We start from the raw sequence: 15,804 nt of genomic DNA, 5'->3' as shown, positions 1-15,804 counted from the left end.
GAAAAAGTTGCCCGTAGGAGCATTTGCCTGGAATAAATCTGATCTCTCTTTTCAAAGGCGTGTTGCGGGAGACCAAAACAAAACACGCTTTGCTTTAAATGCTGCTTTTTCATGCCTCGGTGGTGACTTCAAAGCTGGTCCAGCCCGAGGCAGGATCCAGCTGGGAGCGCTTGGCCAGCACCGGGTGCTCCTGGTGCCAGCACTTCCTTATCGGCGTGACCAGGCTCCTCTCGCCAGTGCCTTTGCTTTGGCCACCCCGGGGTGTCTGTGTCCCCAGGGAGGGCTGGTGCCGGCCCCTGGCTCAGCCCTGCCCGTGTTTGCGCCCGCAGGGAGGGATGATCGCCCTGCTGCTCTCCATCCTCTGCCTGGTGATGATCCTCTACACCCGCCGGCGGTGGTGCAAGCGGCGCCGGGTGCCGCAGCCGCAGAAGAGCGCGAGCGCCGAGGCGGCCAACGAGATCCACTACATCCCATCGGTGCTGATCGGGGGCCACGGGCGGGAGAGCCTGCGCAACGCCCGCGTGCAGGGCCACAACTCCAGCGGGACGCTCAGCATCCGAGAGACCCCCATCCTGGACGGCTACGAGTACGACATCACCGACCTGCGGCACCACCTGCAGCGCGAGTGCATGAACGGCGGGGAGGACTTCGCCAGCCAGGTCACCCGCACGCTGGACTCGCTGCAGGGCTGCAACGAGAAGGCCAGCATGGACCTCACGCCAGGTGGGCACGGGCTGAGCTGGGTCCCTTCCAGCCCGTCTTCTCTCTGTTGTTTCCATGCACGTGTTTTCCGTCGAGCGTTTTCCCTGTTCCTCTGGGTTTTCGTGGGGTGTGAGATGTTGGTGCCCCTCAGGAGGCACTTCCACTGCTGGGAGGCCTTGCAGCCCGTTGAGAGCAGTCCCTGCTGAGCTGGAGCTTCGAGGGAAAGGACTGTGGTTCCTGTGGCTTGATGAAGAACCAGAACCAGAACACTGTGCCTTCTGAGCTCCCCATAGTGACCCCCTAAAATCCCTTCTGTATCCCAGGATTTCCGCTGTCTTTTTCAGCTTAGGTTTTGAGTAGCAAAATTATACATGCCATCAGTATGATTCAGAGTTAATGCCACCTTCTGAGCACCAGCAGGGATTCTTTGAGGCTTGTTACACGCTTGTTCTTTGGCCATATTACTAAGTGGGCCATCCATCTGGAGCCTTCTCAGCTGAGACATGGTTTGGGAAGACCATAGTGTGGTGCTTAAAGCTTTACAGGGGTTTTCTTCACAGATTTGGTTATGAAGAAGTGCCCTGAGAGGCTTAATGTTAGAGCTCAGCTTTTGGCTAGTTTGGTGAGGTGCCAGTCCCCTTCGGTGTTTGAGTTGCTCCTGAGGGTGCATTGGGGGCAGCTCAGCTCATTGGCAGCAGCACCCTGATCACCTCAGGATGATCTGGAGAGGGACCCAAGGAAACCTTTCTCTCACCTCCCTCCCTGTTTTAAAATCTTTATCCTGAGAGATTTTGCCTTCAATTCTTCCTGCTCAGGGAGTGATAATGCCAAGCTGTCCCTGATGAACAAGTACAAGGACAACATCATTGCCACCAGCCCCGTGGACTCGAACCACCAGCAGGCCACGCTGCTGTCCCACACCTCCAGCAGCCAGCGCAAGCGCATCAACAACAAAGCGCGAGGTAGGGGGGTCCCCGGGGTGGGTGGGGTGCTTTGGGCTTCCACCCACCCACATTCCAACAACTCACCCTCTCCTGGGATGGAGAAATAGGATCAGCGTCGGGCGAGAGCATGGAAAAGAGGGTTTGGGTGGGGAGGCACAGCAAATGTGGTGCCTGCAAGGATGCAAGTCCTGTTGGGCTGGTTGGTTGCAAAGATGCAGAGGGTGTCTGCCATGGTAAATATTTCAGGGTACCGGCACAGCCACGGGGAAAAGTTGTAAGGTAATGGGACGTGTGGCAGGTGGGGGCACGGGTGTGTGAGGTGGGAAGGGGAGAAGATGCTGTCCCTGCCGCACCTGGCAGATGGGGCTCCTCAGTGTAAGGCTTTCCCTGAAGGGTTATGTAGGATGCCAAGGCTTGGGGTGGCACAGTGCCAACCCCTCCATGACTACACTCAGTGTCCCCTGCAGCTGGCTCAGCATTTCTCAACCCCGAGGGGGACTCAGGGACAGAGGCGGACACCGATCCCCAGCTGACCTTCTACACAGACCCCTCGCGGAGCCGGAGGCGCAGCCGAGGTGGGTGGGGAGCCGTGACCTCTTTTGCCATATTTGCTGTTGCTTCTCTGCGTTTGGAGACTTTCCACTGGCAAGAGATGGAAACCCAGGTGCAATCCCAGCTGCCGCAGGCAGGCGCCGGTCCCCGTTCTGCGGCGGGCTGCTGCTGCTCTCCGGTGGAGCTTCTCAGCAGAGGATGAAATATATTCTGATGTTTTGCTGGAGGCTTCTGCCGGGCACTGGTGTATATTAATAAGTAACACGCTTCAAAGGCCGGCCCGTGCGTTCCCTGGCTGCTGCTCAGCACGGAGCTGCCGCGGGTTCGCTCCGGCACCGTGCACACACGAGCTGTATGTGCAGCAGAGCATGGGGACAGCCTCAGTCCCTAGGCAGGAGTCTTGCCCCACTGCCCTGCACTGTCCCTTCAGGAGGTTTTCTCCTCCCAAGAGGAGAGTTAGTGTCTGTTTTCCCCCGTCGAGCCTCGTTTGCTGGATGATGCCTTGTTTTCCTGGGAGCGGTGGGACTGGGATCCGTCTCCTTCAGCTGGTGCTGAGAGGCTCGTTCAGGCTTTGTCTCCATACAGTTTTTTTCCACTCAGCTTCTTCAGCTGAGAGTTTAAAAGTCAAAGACCTGCATGCCCTGAGCAGTTAGGGCTCTCCAGTACTTTTACAAAAGCATCCACGGGCCTGTTGTCATGACAAAATTAACTCGAGTGAAGTGCCAAGAAGGAGGGGGAAAAGCCAGGACACTGCATTTACCTTTCTTTTCCTCAATATCTCAGCTCTGCTTTAAAGCTCTGCTGCTGCAAAGTTCTCAGCCTGCTGCAGTGCAGGGTGTGGGAGAGCTCGGGCTGAGGGGGATCAGGAAGACCCCAGCTGCAGCAGGCGGGAGGGAGGGTCCCATTGCAAGGGCTGCTTCATGCTCTTCAAAATCCAAAGTGGCTCCATTTGGTTGGATTGATGCTGGATTTTCAGGGGGCTGGGCAGGATCTCTGCACCCTGAGGTCCCCTGGCTGCACCCCAAAGCCTTCCTGGGTCCTGCAGGTGTCAGGTTTGACTGTGCTTCCGTGTTTTGCAGTGGGGTCCCCCCGGAGCCCTGTGAACAAGACCACCCTGACCCTCATCAGTGTGACGAGCTGTGTCATCAGCCTGGTGTGCTCTTCCCACATGAACTGCCCCCTTGTTGTCAAGATCACCCTCCATGTCCCTGAGCACCTCATCGCTGATGGTGAGCATCCCACAGTCTCACCCACCCCTCCCTGCCCCATTCTGTGAGGTGTGATGGAGGAGAGGAGGGAATGTGGAGAGGACGGGTGCGGGATGGGTGCAGGACAGAGGGGACGGGCTGGATGAAGAGCACCAGTGTGGGAGAGAGGGGATGGGCATGGGATTGAGGGGATGGGCACAGGGCAGAGGGGATGGGTAGAGGACAGAGGTGGCTGTTATGGGATGGAGGGGATGGGTCCTTGACAAAGGGGACAGGTGTGAGATGGAGGATACCAGTGTGGGAACAAGGGATGGAGGGGTACAGGATGGAGGGGATAGGCATGGGACAGAAGAGACAGACACAGGATGGAGATGGCTGTTGTGGGACACAGGGCATGGTGCAGAATGGGCCTGGGACCAAGCAGACTGTTGTGGGATGGAGGAATCAGAAATGGGACTGAGGGGATGGTTATAGGATAGGGGTGGCTGTTGTGAGACAGAGGGGACAGGCACAGGATGAAGGGAACTGTCATGGGATGGAGGAGACAGATACGGGATGGTGGGGACTGTCATGGGGCAGAGAGGATGGGCACAGGACAGAGGATCCATTGTGGAACAGAGAGGGCTGTTGTGGGACAGAGAGTACTGTGTCAAGCTGGAGGGAATGGGCAGCAGATGCAGGGATCGATCACAGGATGGGGGGAAACATCATGGGATGGAGGGGTCCATTAAGGGATGCAGGGGACAACCATGGGATGGAGGGGACAGCATCAGGTTGCCCTGCTGACTGCCCTTGTCTCGGTGCCAGGGAGCCGGTTCATCCTGCTGGAGGGGAGCCAGCTGGATGCCAGCGACTGGCTGAACCCAGCCCAGGTCGTCCTCTTCTCCCAGCAAAACTCCAGCGGGCCCTGGGCCCTGGACCTCTGCGCCCGGCGCCTCCTCGACCCCTGTGAGCACCAGTGTGACCCCGAGACTGGTAGGTGGTCCAGCGGTTGAGGTGGGTTTGGGGGCTCACCTCTGCCTCCCCAGCCCAGCTCTGACGGGAAGATGCTTCCTTGCCTTGCTCCCTGGGCAATAACAGAGCTGCCAGGTGCCCTGGGGTGGCTGCAGGCTGCTCTTGGCAGGGAAGCACATGGAAAGCCTTGTCCTCCCATGTCCCTCACATCCCCCCCTTTCTCTGTAGGTGAGTGTCTCTGCTATGAAGGGTACATGAAGGACCCTGTGCACAAGCACCTCTGCATCCGGAATGAGTGGGGAACGAACCAGGGGTGAGTCTGCCTTCCACAGCACGCCTGGGCTTGGGCTGCCCTCACACAAGCTGCTGGGCTTCAGCATCAGCATAGGAGGGCTGTGGTAAACTTCTTGGATGAAAGAGTTATAGGCATCTTGGTGAATTGTAAGGTCAGTGCACGGCTGGGCTCTGCAGCAGGTCTGCGGGAGGCGAGGATTTCTATCCTTTGAAATAATCAGAAATGATGTAGAAGAGGCCACTGTGGTGTTTTACAGTAAACACCCCCTGGAGAAGATGGAGATTGTTCCTCCTCCCCGTGTGAAGACTCTCCTTGGCATCCTGCACTTTGTGGGGCTTTTAGTTTGGCTGTGTGAGGCATCAGAGGACAGCTGAGGTCGGGCTGGGGTCCTCACTGAAAACTGGGCAAATGAGATGCTTTGATACCATAGCTGAGGGAACAGAGCAGTCGCCATCTGCTCCACAGCTTTAAACCCCTGGAAGTGCCAAGGGAAGTTTTTCTGATGCTTTGGCAGCAATTTGGTGGTCCTTAACACTCATGGGTCTCTGACATGCAGCCGGGGCCTCCCGGGGATGGCTGGAGGTAGTGTGCAGAAACCCAAAACACCCTCAAATCCAGAGATCCCATGTGCCCCGGCACCTCCAAGCCCTCGTTTTCCCCCCTTGTCTCACTGTGCTGCAGCTGGATCGGCGGTGGCCCTGCCCATGTCAGGATGCCCTCTCTGAAGTTATTAGTCTTCACAGTGGGAAGGGAAAGATCATCAAAGGCTGGGCTTGGCGGCACCCCCGCGGTGCGGCTGCTCTGGAGGATGGCAGCGGCGGGGGGGGGGGCTGTCTGTGCCAGCTGGCCCCAGCTCTGTCCCTTTGAACTGGGGCCCGGGGAGAGCATCCCTGCTCCGTCTCCACCCCCACTCTCTTGTTTTTTAATCATTTTAAAGGCAATTTAGCAATTAAGCCCAGTGTGGAGCACCCGCTGTGTGAGACAAGGGCGGTTGTTGCTGTGAGTGCCCTGAGCCAGGGCGACGCTCGGGACACAGGCGGTCCCGTGCTGGGGATGTGCTGTGTGCTGTGGTGAATGTCCCCAAACCTCTTCAAGGTACCACTGCTGGGTTGGGAAAATACAGGCAGAAATACAGGCAGAAATACAGCTCCCTGTCCTGCTTGTCCCGAGAGGACAGTTGTCCAACAGGGATGTTCCCAGATCCTCTGTGCCCATCTCATAAGAGGCACTGAGTGATGGAGTCTGGGGTGTGGGAGGGGGTATCCCCCTGCCAGGGATTTCCCTGTTTTAGGATGTGTTGTGTTTGGGAGTGTCTCATGGTGGGTTGGAAAGAGCCCATGGCCACCGATGACCACAATGGCTTTGGTGCCAGCCTCTGCCTCCGTCTGCGCTGGACTCACTACCTTGCAAAAAGCAAAGTAGCAAATGACTCTGTCCACTGAGGCAAGTAATAAAAATGGATAAGCAGTGTGGAGAAACATTTGCTGCCTTCCCCTCTACTTTTCCTTTGCTCCTGGGTGTGGATCTGCAGCTTCACACTTTTCCTCCCATGCACATTGCTCTTCTCTAGCTTTTTCCTGATTTAGCTGCTTCACCATCTTAAGGGAAAGTGGAGAAAAAGCTGCTTTCAGGTGAATTGCTAGAAAATACAGGTGATAACAAGCAGGAGAGAAGCCAAGGGCAGGAAAGGCAAATCCATTCCTGAAGCCCTCTGGACCCATTCACAGCTCCAGACCAGCTTTGGTCTCAGCCATGCCAAATCAAAAGGTGCTCAGGACCCACTCTGTTCCTCTGGGGAATTTGGGGCTGCTTTTCAGACCCAGCTCCAACTCAGTGCCCCCACAGGAGCCTTCTCCATGCTATGCCTGAACCTTTTCTCCTGCAACAGTGTTCATACCTGGCCAGGATACAGCTTGTCTTGTGTCTCTTCTTATATACCAAAGTTGACTATGACAAATTATGTGCGGTATTTCCAGCATAGTTTTCTGTTTGGGGCAGAGAAACTTGGCAGATCTCTTTTTCCCCAAGGTGCAACACAGCCCCAGACAATGGTGAGGCTGTCAAAGTCCTCCTGCCCTTCTCTGAGCTCTCAAGAAGGCTCTGATGCTGCAGTGTTAGGGCTTTTTCAACACCATCCTTAGAGAGCTCCTCTCTTGAGCTGCTTGAAACCGGGGTTATTTTGTGTTTCTTCCTTGAACTTGTCAGGTTTTTGTTTCAGAAAATGGTAGCAGCTGAGACCACACTTCACCATCCCTGCCTGCAGCTTTCACTATTTTTAGGGGCTGTGGAAAGCATGTCCACACTAAGCATCGTGATGCTTGGGGTAGCTTGGTGTTTAATGAGTGTTCTTCTCCTTCTCTGCAGTCTGTTCTGATGTCCAGGTGCTGCTTGGTGCAGCTCTGCCTGCAAGGGCTTGTGATGCTGAGATCCCTTCTACCTGTCCATGGTGTCCCCTGTGAACTCTTGGCCTCCACAGGGTCATGACTGTGATGAACTCTCTTTAGTCCAGCAGAACCATCTTGTCAGAGCCTGTTTAACTGAACAACTTGTAACTTTAAGCTGGTATTTATGGTTTTTGGGGTGGAGGTTGAGCTGCCATGCTGTCTTTGTCACACTCATCAGCTCATTCCCAACTCTAACCCAACAAGGTTGCCTGCAGGTTCACCTGAAGGAGATGTCTGGAAGTCTTCTGCTCTCTCCCCCCATCCCAAGATGCCTGAATAATTTCTGACACTGTTTTGTCTGATGTGCTCCTAAACCCTCCAGTGTTGGAGTGATGTGCTGCTGCTGCAGGTGGGTCCCTGGAGAAGCCACGTTGGCTCTTGGTCAACAAAGCAGGACTTGGGAGGCTTTGCCAAATCCCTCGGCGTGCTTGGGAGCAACATGTTCTGGTTATGACCTCCTCCGTTTTCCCAGGGTGGCTTTTTTATCTGAAAACTCATTTCAACCCTGTGGTTTAGAAAGTTTTGCCGTTGGTTTGTTTTTATTTACAGTGATGACAAGTCGACTGGGTCTCTGTTCCCTCAGCAGCATCTAATTTTGCTCATGAAGGCGAGCTCATCTTTGTGCTTTATTGGCAATGGCAGGGAGAGGCTTTGTGTGGTGTGTGTATTTTGGGTACCAGACTGAGTTCCACGCCTCCGCGGTGCCTCTCTTACCCAACACATCCAGACCCTAAATCTTCATCCATTTTTCAAAAAATCAGATCTTTTTGATCATGGGTAGCAGATACATTTGATCAGCTGCCTTCCTTTTTTTTTTTTTTCCTTTGCTGCTCTTCAGCTGTTTTAAACAAATCTGTCTGGTGCTGTTTGTGTGTTCACAGTCTGTCTCCCTACTTTGATATGCATTGTTAATTAGCTGCTTTTCGGCTCTTACTCTAATGTTTCCCAAGTAGGATGCAGTTTCCAGCAATCCAACCAGGTCTGCCTCATCTTTGCTCATCAAACCCATTTTCTGTGGGTCTTTTTGTGGTATGACTTGGCCAAAGATCAAATCAGCTCATTCTACCTTTAGTTAATAAACTGTTATCTGCCCACATTTGTACTTATTTATCCCAGCCCTTAGATCCATCACGGATGGTTTCCCCTCTCCACCTGCAGTTCTTGCCTGGGTGTCCTTTTCAGACTCCCTCGATGAGATTTAAGATGCTCTGCATTTAAAGGGTCTTTATCAGTGTGCTCTTTCAACTCCTAATGGTTTCAGCCTGGCATGGGGAGGTTTTAGGCCAGTTTAATGTTATAAGGCAAATGCATCTGGCTGGGTGCTTTCATCCTCTTGTAGCACTTGGCAAACTGGGCTACACCAGCCCTGCTCCCATGCAGGACAAGTTACCTCTTTCTGCCCCCTTGCAGATGTTTTCCCCAGCACAGGACACAAATTAGTGCAGTAGCCCATGTCCTGTTCACCCATCTCCCCTCCCTGCTCCTCCCTCCCCATGATGCCTCTTCTCTTCTGCACACAGTTATCCCCCTTCCTGCCCATGCACCTGCTCTCTTGTCCCATCCCCACACATCATCCACTCCCCACCCCACAGAGGAGCCAGGGACACACTGAAGTGACAAGGACAGCACTTTTCCTGCTTAAAGTCTTCCTCTTTTTCTATTTTTTTTCCCCCACCTCTTTTTCTCTCTCTCTTTTTTTTTTTTTCGCCTCTCTCCATTCCCTGCTGTGTGCCTCGGCTTTGCAAGCTTGAAGGACAGCCAGATAAAAAGCTCCTCTTTCTTTCAGATCCTTTCACCAAACCACCCATCCGCCTCCTCCTCCCGCCTCATTCTCCTCGCAGATTTATGGGCAGCCCAGGGAGAAAGTGCCGGCATTAGCATTTTTAATAAAGCCCTGCTTGCAAGGGATGGCAGGGGGTGGGGAGCTCGGAAGGGGAGAAGCATCGGCAGCTGAAGCCCAAGCAAAGCTGTTGCAAAGCAAAGTGAAGTTGGGGAGGAGCCACAACAGGCATCACCGGTGGGAGAAGCTCAGTGCTTGTGTCACATCTGCTCTCTGCTCTTCCCCCACCAGGGTGGTGTTGGGTCTTCATGGGTCTCCCCTTTGGGGTCTGGCGTGCAGGAGGGGTGCAGCAGCTGTGGGGATGCTCTGGTCTGTTCTCCCTGGGCTTGAACTCCTGAGCTGCCAGTGAAGGGATGTGGGGGACCATTTTGTCCACGGCACTCTCTCCCAGCACCCACTTGGAGCTGGTGCTCAAGTGCCATGATGGGGTTTGGCATGGCCCTGGTTGGAAACCCCCAGGAGTACAGAGGGTCAGGGAGCCAAATGTGTAGTCACCTATTTCAGTGTGTGTGACAGCCAACCACCTTCTCCTCCAGTGGCATTTCAGCCACGCTCACGTGCAGCGACTTGTGACTTCTGCAGAGACCCTCTCCTGCAGCCCCTCCGACCTCCTGACAGCTCCCCTCAAACCAGCTGCTCCAGGTTAGCTCATGGCAGTCACATCCTGCCAGTGCCAGGCTTTAATTCTCCATCCCACCCATCTTCTCTGGAAGGATTTTGCAGGGAGCACAAACAAGCAGGAGCACAGTTCTCGATGCTAGAAGTCAGTCTGGCCTCGGCCCCTTGGAACTGCAATTTGAGCGTGGCCAGGGGCCTGTTGAGGTGGTTCAAAGCATCACCAGCAGCAACAGGTTTGGAAGGCTTAGCCAGAATTTCTTGAGCTTCCACTCAAGCCCAGATATGGAGGAAAGCATAGCTGAGGGTCCATCTGGAAAAAGCCAAGAGGCCTGAAAATTGTCTTGGGGATGCACTGGCAGCACTTTGGCCACGGGAACTTGCTGACTGAGCATGGGGAGTTTCTGGTTCTCAGCTGCCCCGGGTTTTGTTGTTTCAAGTGCCTGCCTGAATGCCAAGGCTTGCCAGGGGGATGAGAGCTGTTGTTTCTGGCCCGTTTAATCCAACCTGATCATCTGCAGGGCTGCTGATCAGTGCCACTTTCCCCTGTGAGCTCTGAAGACCACACAACCAAAATACCCACCAAGAACAACGAAAACCAAGCAAGTGATCACAGAAAGCAGGGAGGGAGACAGGCACGTGGGGACACACTCACGTGCATGGGAGAGGAAGGAGGAGGTGAAACAGCAGCAGAGGCACAGGGGGCAAGAGGTGGAAATGGAGGGGGTGAGGTGTGCCTGGGAGAGCAGATGCCACCCCATCCTCTGCAACAGAAGGCACAAGTCAACAAGAGCGTGTGGGTGGAAATGTCAGCACTGAGCTCCTGGAGAGCTTCCTCAGAGATGAGGATGGATAAGTGTCTCCTGTTGAGCTGGAATTCTTGTGTGGAGGACCTTTCAGGGCTTACCCACAGAAGGTATCATGTCCTCCCAGATCCAATGGTGCCTGGCAACACTGGGTCTCCCCTGCCAGGTAGACATGTAGCTAAAGGCTGAACATTATTTTTAAGGGGCTTTTTTTGACCCCAAGTAAAGGCGGAGTGGGGCAGGCTAGGGAGATGCCACACAGTCCCTTTCTGGAGCATGGAAACCTTTTCCCCATCTCAAAGCCATCATTGCATTTTGCAAGAGTAGGTAGGAATAGGACAAGAGGGAATGGGTTCAAACTGACAGAGGGCAGGTTTGATTACACATCAGGAAGAAATTCTTTCCTGTGAAGGTGGTGAGGCCCTGGCACAGGTTGCCCAGAGAAGCTGTGGCTGCCCCATCCCTGGAAGAGTTCAAGTACAGGTTAGATGGGATTTGGAGCAACCTGGTGTAGTGGAAGGCGTCCCTGCCCATGGCAGGGGGCTGCAATGAGATGATCTTTAAGATCCCTTCCAAACCATTCTATGATTCCATGACCTCAAGAATTTTAGCCGCAGTTGGAAGTTGCACCCTGGGTGGACACAGCATGGCTGCTGATTTTGATCTCCCAGGTGGGTCCAGACACACTGGCTGCGTGTCCTGGATGTGTTGACTTCCATGGGCCGCCAGATGTGTCACCTGACAGAGGTCCAGCAGCCACCGTGTCCCTGCAGCACCTGCCCCAGTGCTGACCCCTGCTGCAAGCCAAGAGCAGCTCCTCACAACCGCTTTTCTGCCCGAGTTGATGCGGAACAATACCTTGCCTTGGCTTTTGTTCCCGGCCCCACGTGCTCCTCAGAAGCAAGAATAAAACCCATCTGCGGGAGCGCTGGAAGGCGGAGGCGTGAAGCATTCAAGGTGTTGCTGAAGACACAAGGAGCACATCTCTTTCTGGACGAGGCTGACCTCATTCAGGGCAATCGGATCTGCGGGCTGAATGTAATCCCCCGCTCCCAGCCGACCAGACGGGAAAACGGCATTGTATCCCAGCAAGGAAATGAGACGGCACGCTGTAATCCTGCAATCAGGATTTTTTTCTTTTGTTATTATTATTTTTGTCCCTGCTGAAGTAACCCCGGATTAGAAATTAAAGTGCTTGTGCAGGAAAGCTGTAATTGCCTCTGGAGAAAACCCCCGGGCTTGTCGGCGGCACCTGATACTCTCACCCTGAATTTTACCAGCAGCGATGTGATGGGATGGCAAATCTCTTTCTCTCCCCAGCTCTGAGCTCTTGCAAAGGGGATTTGGAGTTTTAGGGTTTGGGAGCTGGGTTCATGTTGCCTGATTCAAAGTCCCCCACAGCTGGGTCTCTTGTCAGCCTTGGTCTGCAAGTGGGTCTGTGATGCTGGGGGTGCACATCCCAGAAGTGTCATGGACATGGTTGTCCCACTGAAGGGCACTGGCCACCAAATCTTGGTGGCTCATCACCCTGTGTATCTACAACAACAGGGAGGGAGTAGTTGGGGCCAACAGCTCTCTAGGCTGCCCCCTTGGCTCCAAGCTTCAAGCCTGTCTTCCAATCCCCTTTGTTAGGCGTCCTCAGTTCCTCTCCTGGAACAATGAAACCCAGGGGGAATAAGGCAGGTGGTGAAATTGTGGACTCGGACCTGACGTGCTCCCTTGGAAAAGCCTCACAGAGAGAGGGTTCAGCTGCAGCTGGGTTTCTTTTAGCAATTCAATAGCTGTGATGCAAACCCCTAAAACAGGTCCAGGCACACAGGGATGCGGGGATGTCTGGAGTGCACTGTACTCCAAAATAATGGATGCGATACACTTCTGGACCATTGGCAGGTTGGGGCTGGCGTGAGGATCTGATGTTATAGGGACCCCAAGATTAAGATCTTGAATCAGGGGCTGTTTTATCCCATTGTCCTGGCTTTGTTTGAGTCGTTTTATGCCAGGACCCCTCTGTGTGTGTGCTGGGGGCTATGCAGGGAAAGCATTTTGGGCTCTGAGCAGCAGTGGGGGCACAATATCAGTGTGATGCTCCTGGGTTTCTTTTCCAGGCCCTGGCCATACACCATTTTCCAGCGTGGCTTTGACTTGGTGCTGGGCGAGCAGCCATCTGACAAGATTTTTCGGTAAGTGGCAAAGGCAACTCAGTCAGCACATTTTGGGGCTTAAAATATGACCCAGGGCATACAGGCGTGCAGGTAGCCCAGCTGGCAGGGCTGAGCACAGCTGTCCTGTGCCACCTCCTGGGGACATGTGAGTATGGCTGGGAAGTGTGGGATGCTGGATGCCCAGCAGTCAGTTCCTCCTCTCTATTCACAGTGAGAGCGAGGTTTAGGCTCTGCAGGAGGATTTCTACTGAAAAAATGAAAGTGCCTTTATTTTTTTATGTATTACCTAAGTTGCATGTGATTTTTGGTGGTCGTTTGGGTGCATTTGGTGAAGCCACCCCTCTTTAGCCTGCCCATCCACCTTTGTTCAGGCTGGCATCCCTGCAGGGCAGTGGGGAGGTTCAAGGGCTTGGTTTTGGGCAGAGACAGCCCTCCAGGCTCAGCATTTCCCTCCTTGCCAGCCTTTGCTGCTCTCCCTGGCAGGTTCACCTACACCCTGGGGGAAGGCATGTGGCTGCCCCTGAGCAAGAGCTTCGTCATCCCACCAGCTGAGCTGGCCATCAACCCCTCAGCCAAATGTAAGACGGACATGACAGTGATGGAGGATGCAGTGGAGGTCAGGTAGGTGCAATGGCAGGATGATGGAGTTTAGGAGGAGTTTCAGCAAACAGAGCTGAGATCCCCATCCCACGTTTTGCAGGTGGAGATTAGTACATCCATTAAGCTGCCCCCCTTTGGTACCTGTAAAGTTGAGCCATTGGAAGTACCTCTCATCATCTCAGTAGCTCCTGCATCCCTCTAAAAGCCTGGCTGCCATCCAGTTCACTGTCAGCCCGAGGGAAACCTGAGCTCTGGAAAAACCCACGCAGCAGCCACGGTCGTGCACACGTTCATGATGTCTCATCGGAGCAGTGACACATCTCCTCCTTCTCCTCCTCACAGGGAAGAGCTGATGACCTCCTCCTCCTTTGACAGCCTGGAGGTCCTCCTTGACTCCTTTGGCCCTGTCCGTGACTGCTCCCGGGACAATGGGGGCTGCAGCAAGAACTTCCGCTGCATCTCGGACCGCAAGCTGGACTCGACGGGCTGTGTGGTGCGTGGCCCCCCGGGGACCTGGAATCTCCTTTGGTGTGAGCAAGGAGGGGGAGGGCAGACAGGGAATCCTTCCTCCCTTACCATCACTTTGGGACGGATATTTTGGGGTTGATTTCGTAGCAAGAAGATGTTTTTGGGTTGGCGTCTCCTTTGTTGCTGCATGCACACACGAGGGAGAGAGAGTCCATCTGCTTGTTGGCTCTCTGGGAGGTCCCACATCGCTCACGTGTGTCCCCTGTCACAACCACAGCTGCTCTGCCCCAAAATGGAGGGGCTTGTGAGGCTGGGGTGCCCTGCTGTGATGCCACCAGTGCTGGGCATTGGGATGGAGAGGCTGTGAGTGTGGGGCAGACAGTGGGCTTGGAAAGGGCAGCGTTGCTTTGGTGGTCACTGGAGCTCTGTGCTGGTGTGTGGGGTTGATGCCAGCACATTACTTTGGTGGGGCGTGGCTTGGGGGGCTCCCACTTCAGAGGATACACTCCCCAGGGCTGCAAAAGAGGCTGTGGTGCAGGAGGAATACCTGCAGCTGTGGGTGGTGTTGCTGCTGTCTGCCCCGCAACCCCCGAGCACTGTTCCTGCTGCAGTGTCCAATGGAGAGCAACTCTCCCCTCTGCCTCAGCCCCAGGGCCAGATTTCTTCCCTGGGGGTTTCACCTCTTGCTTCCCCCACCCCTGCCAGTGCCCGACGGGACTGAGCCCCATGAAGGACGGCACGGGCTGCTACGACCGTCACGTCGGCGTGGACTGCTCCGATGGCTTCAACGGGGGCTGCGAGCAGCTGTGCCTGCAGCAGATGGTCCCTCTGCCAGAAGACCCCCTGCTCTACAACATCCTCATGTTCTGTGGGTGAGTGACCCAGCACCCACAAGGTGCTGCTGTACCTGGCTGCTGCCGCCCTGATCTCCTAGGGTTGGCATGGAGGGGGGGGTCTCCTCTGTTCCCAGTGTCTCTGCTGGGGTGGCCTGGTGGCCACCGCTGGGGGCTGCAGCTGATGGTGGGCCCTGTGCTGGCTTCCCAGGTGCATTGAGGACTACAAGCTGGGCACGGACGGGCGGTCGTGCCAGCTCATCTCGGAGTCGTGCCCCGAGGCGGGGGACTGCGGGGAGCCCCGCGAGCTGCCCATGAACCAGACGCTCTTTGGGGAGATCTTCTATGGCTACAACAACCACTCCAAGGAGGTGGCACCAGGGCAGGTGCTCAAAGGGACGTTCAGGTGAGCTGGGGAGGTGGGGAGGTGACCCCAGCAGGGTCAGACCTCACCATCCTCTCCAAGAAGAAGGCATGGTAAGGAGCCTGGTCCGTCCATGTCTGGCCAAACTTTGCAGAGGATGGAAGGGCTGGTGGGGAGAGCACATCTGATGCTTTCCATCAAGAGTAGACACCTCTGTAATCCGTGCCTGAAGGAAAGGCTTCATGCCAGGTGTTTTTTTGGGATGGGTCACCGGCTGGCGGGGATGATCCCAGGCATTTCTCCTGTCCTCCAACCCTGCCCTCCTCTCTGTGATTAACTTCCAGGCAGAACAACTTTGCCCGGGGCCTGGAGCAGCAGCTGCCAGATGGGCTGGTGGTGGCCACGGTGCCCTTGGAGAACCAGTGCCAAGAGGAGCTCTCTGACCCCACACCTGACCCCGAGTTCCTCACCGGTGAGTGGGTCCAGCCCCACACCTCTCCCAGCTGCCAGCATGCCCAGATAGAGCCCCTAAATCTCCCAGGAGATACATCTCCTAGAGGATATATCTAGTCAGGCTTTAGCATCCCAGGCTCACCTGCAGCAGCAGCAGCAGCGGTAAAACAAAGGCATTAAAAATGAAGGAGAGGCAAAGGCTGTAAATGAATTGTGTGGTGTAAAAGCTCAGCCATCCATTGAATATTTGGGGCATTTGCAAAAAGTATTTTTTCTTTTCTTTTTCAAGGCAAAAAAAGTTTTCCAGCTACCTTTAATTTGATTTCTTTGCCCATGTAACAAACATTCAAAGCCTGCTGCCACTAAATTGAAGTGTTTTGGTTTGCTCTGCCAGAGCATTGTGGGCCATGAGCAACAGGGTTATCATGGATTTCTAGACTGCCTTCAAGGATTTACCTTTCTTCCAGCAAGTTGCCAGAACCCCTAAAATAGCCCTTGTTTCCTTGGTGTTTGTTGCTGTTGGCTGAAATGGCTCAGGGCATTGAGGAGCCACTAAGGAAAGGA

General features: G+C 54.6%; 1 protein-coding gene across 4 annotated transcripts in view; it reads left to right on the top strand.

Annotated features, from left to right (window-relative positions):
- Window positions 1-15,804, top strand: part of ASTN1 (astrotactin 1) — a 58,952-nt gene that overhangs the window by 23,424 nt on the left and 19,724 nt on the right. For 3 of the 4 annotated variants that reach the window (XM_027740628.2, XM_027740627.2, XM_027740625.2), the window contains exons 3-14: window positions 330-723; window positions 1,518-1,664; window positions 2,102-2,221; window positions 3,278-3,427; window positions 4,214-4,381; window positions 4,589-4,673; window positions 12,466-12,540; window positions 13,006-13,143; window positions 13,465-13,615; window positions 14,296-14,462; window positions 14,635-14,829; window positions 15,132-15,259. In XM_027740628.2, coding sequence (XP_027596429.1) covers window positions 330-723; window positions 1,518-1,664; window positions 2,102-2,221; window positions 3,278-3,427; window positions 4,214-4,381; window positions 4,589-4,673; window positions 12,466-12,540; window positions 13,006-13,143; window positions 13,465-13,615; window positions 14,296-14,462; window positions 14,635-14,829; window positions 15,132-15,259 — 1,918 coding nt within the window. The remainder of the gene's footprint in view (window positions 1-329; window positions 724-1,517; window positions 1,665-2,101; window positions 2,222-3,277; window positions 3,428-4,213; window positions 4,382-4,588; window positions 4,674-12,465; window positions 12,541-13,005; window positions 13,144-13,464; window positions 13,616-14,295; window positions 14,463-14,634; window positions 14,830-15,131; window positions 15,260-15,804) is intronic. The other variant, XM_027740626.2, reaches the window with a different exon arrangement.

The sequence above is a fragment of the Pipra filicauda genome, unplaced genomic scaffold, assembly GCF_003945595.2.
Source record: "Pipra filicauda isolate LSUMZ 115617 unplaced genomic scaffold, ASM394559v2 scaffold114_size2234877_pilon, whole genome shotgun sequence".
NCBI classification, from domain to species: domain Eukaryota; kingdom Metazoa; phylum Chordata; class Aves; order Passeriformes; family Pipridae; genus Pipra; species Pipra filicauda.
Note: the sequence above shows the minus strand (reverse complement) of the source record. Positions and strands in the feature narration are given on the sequence as shown.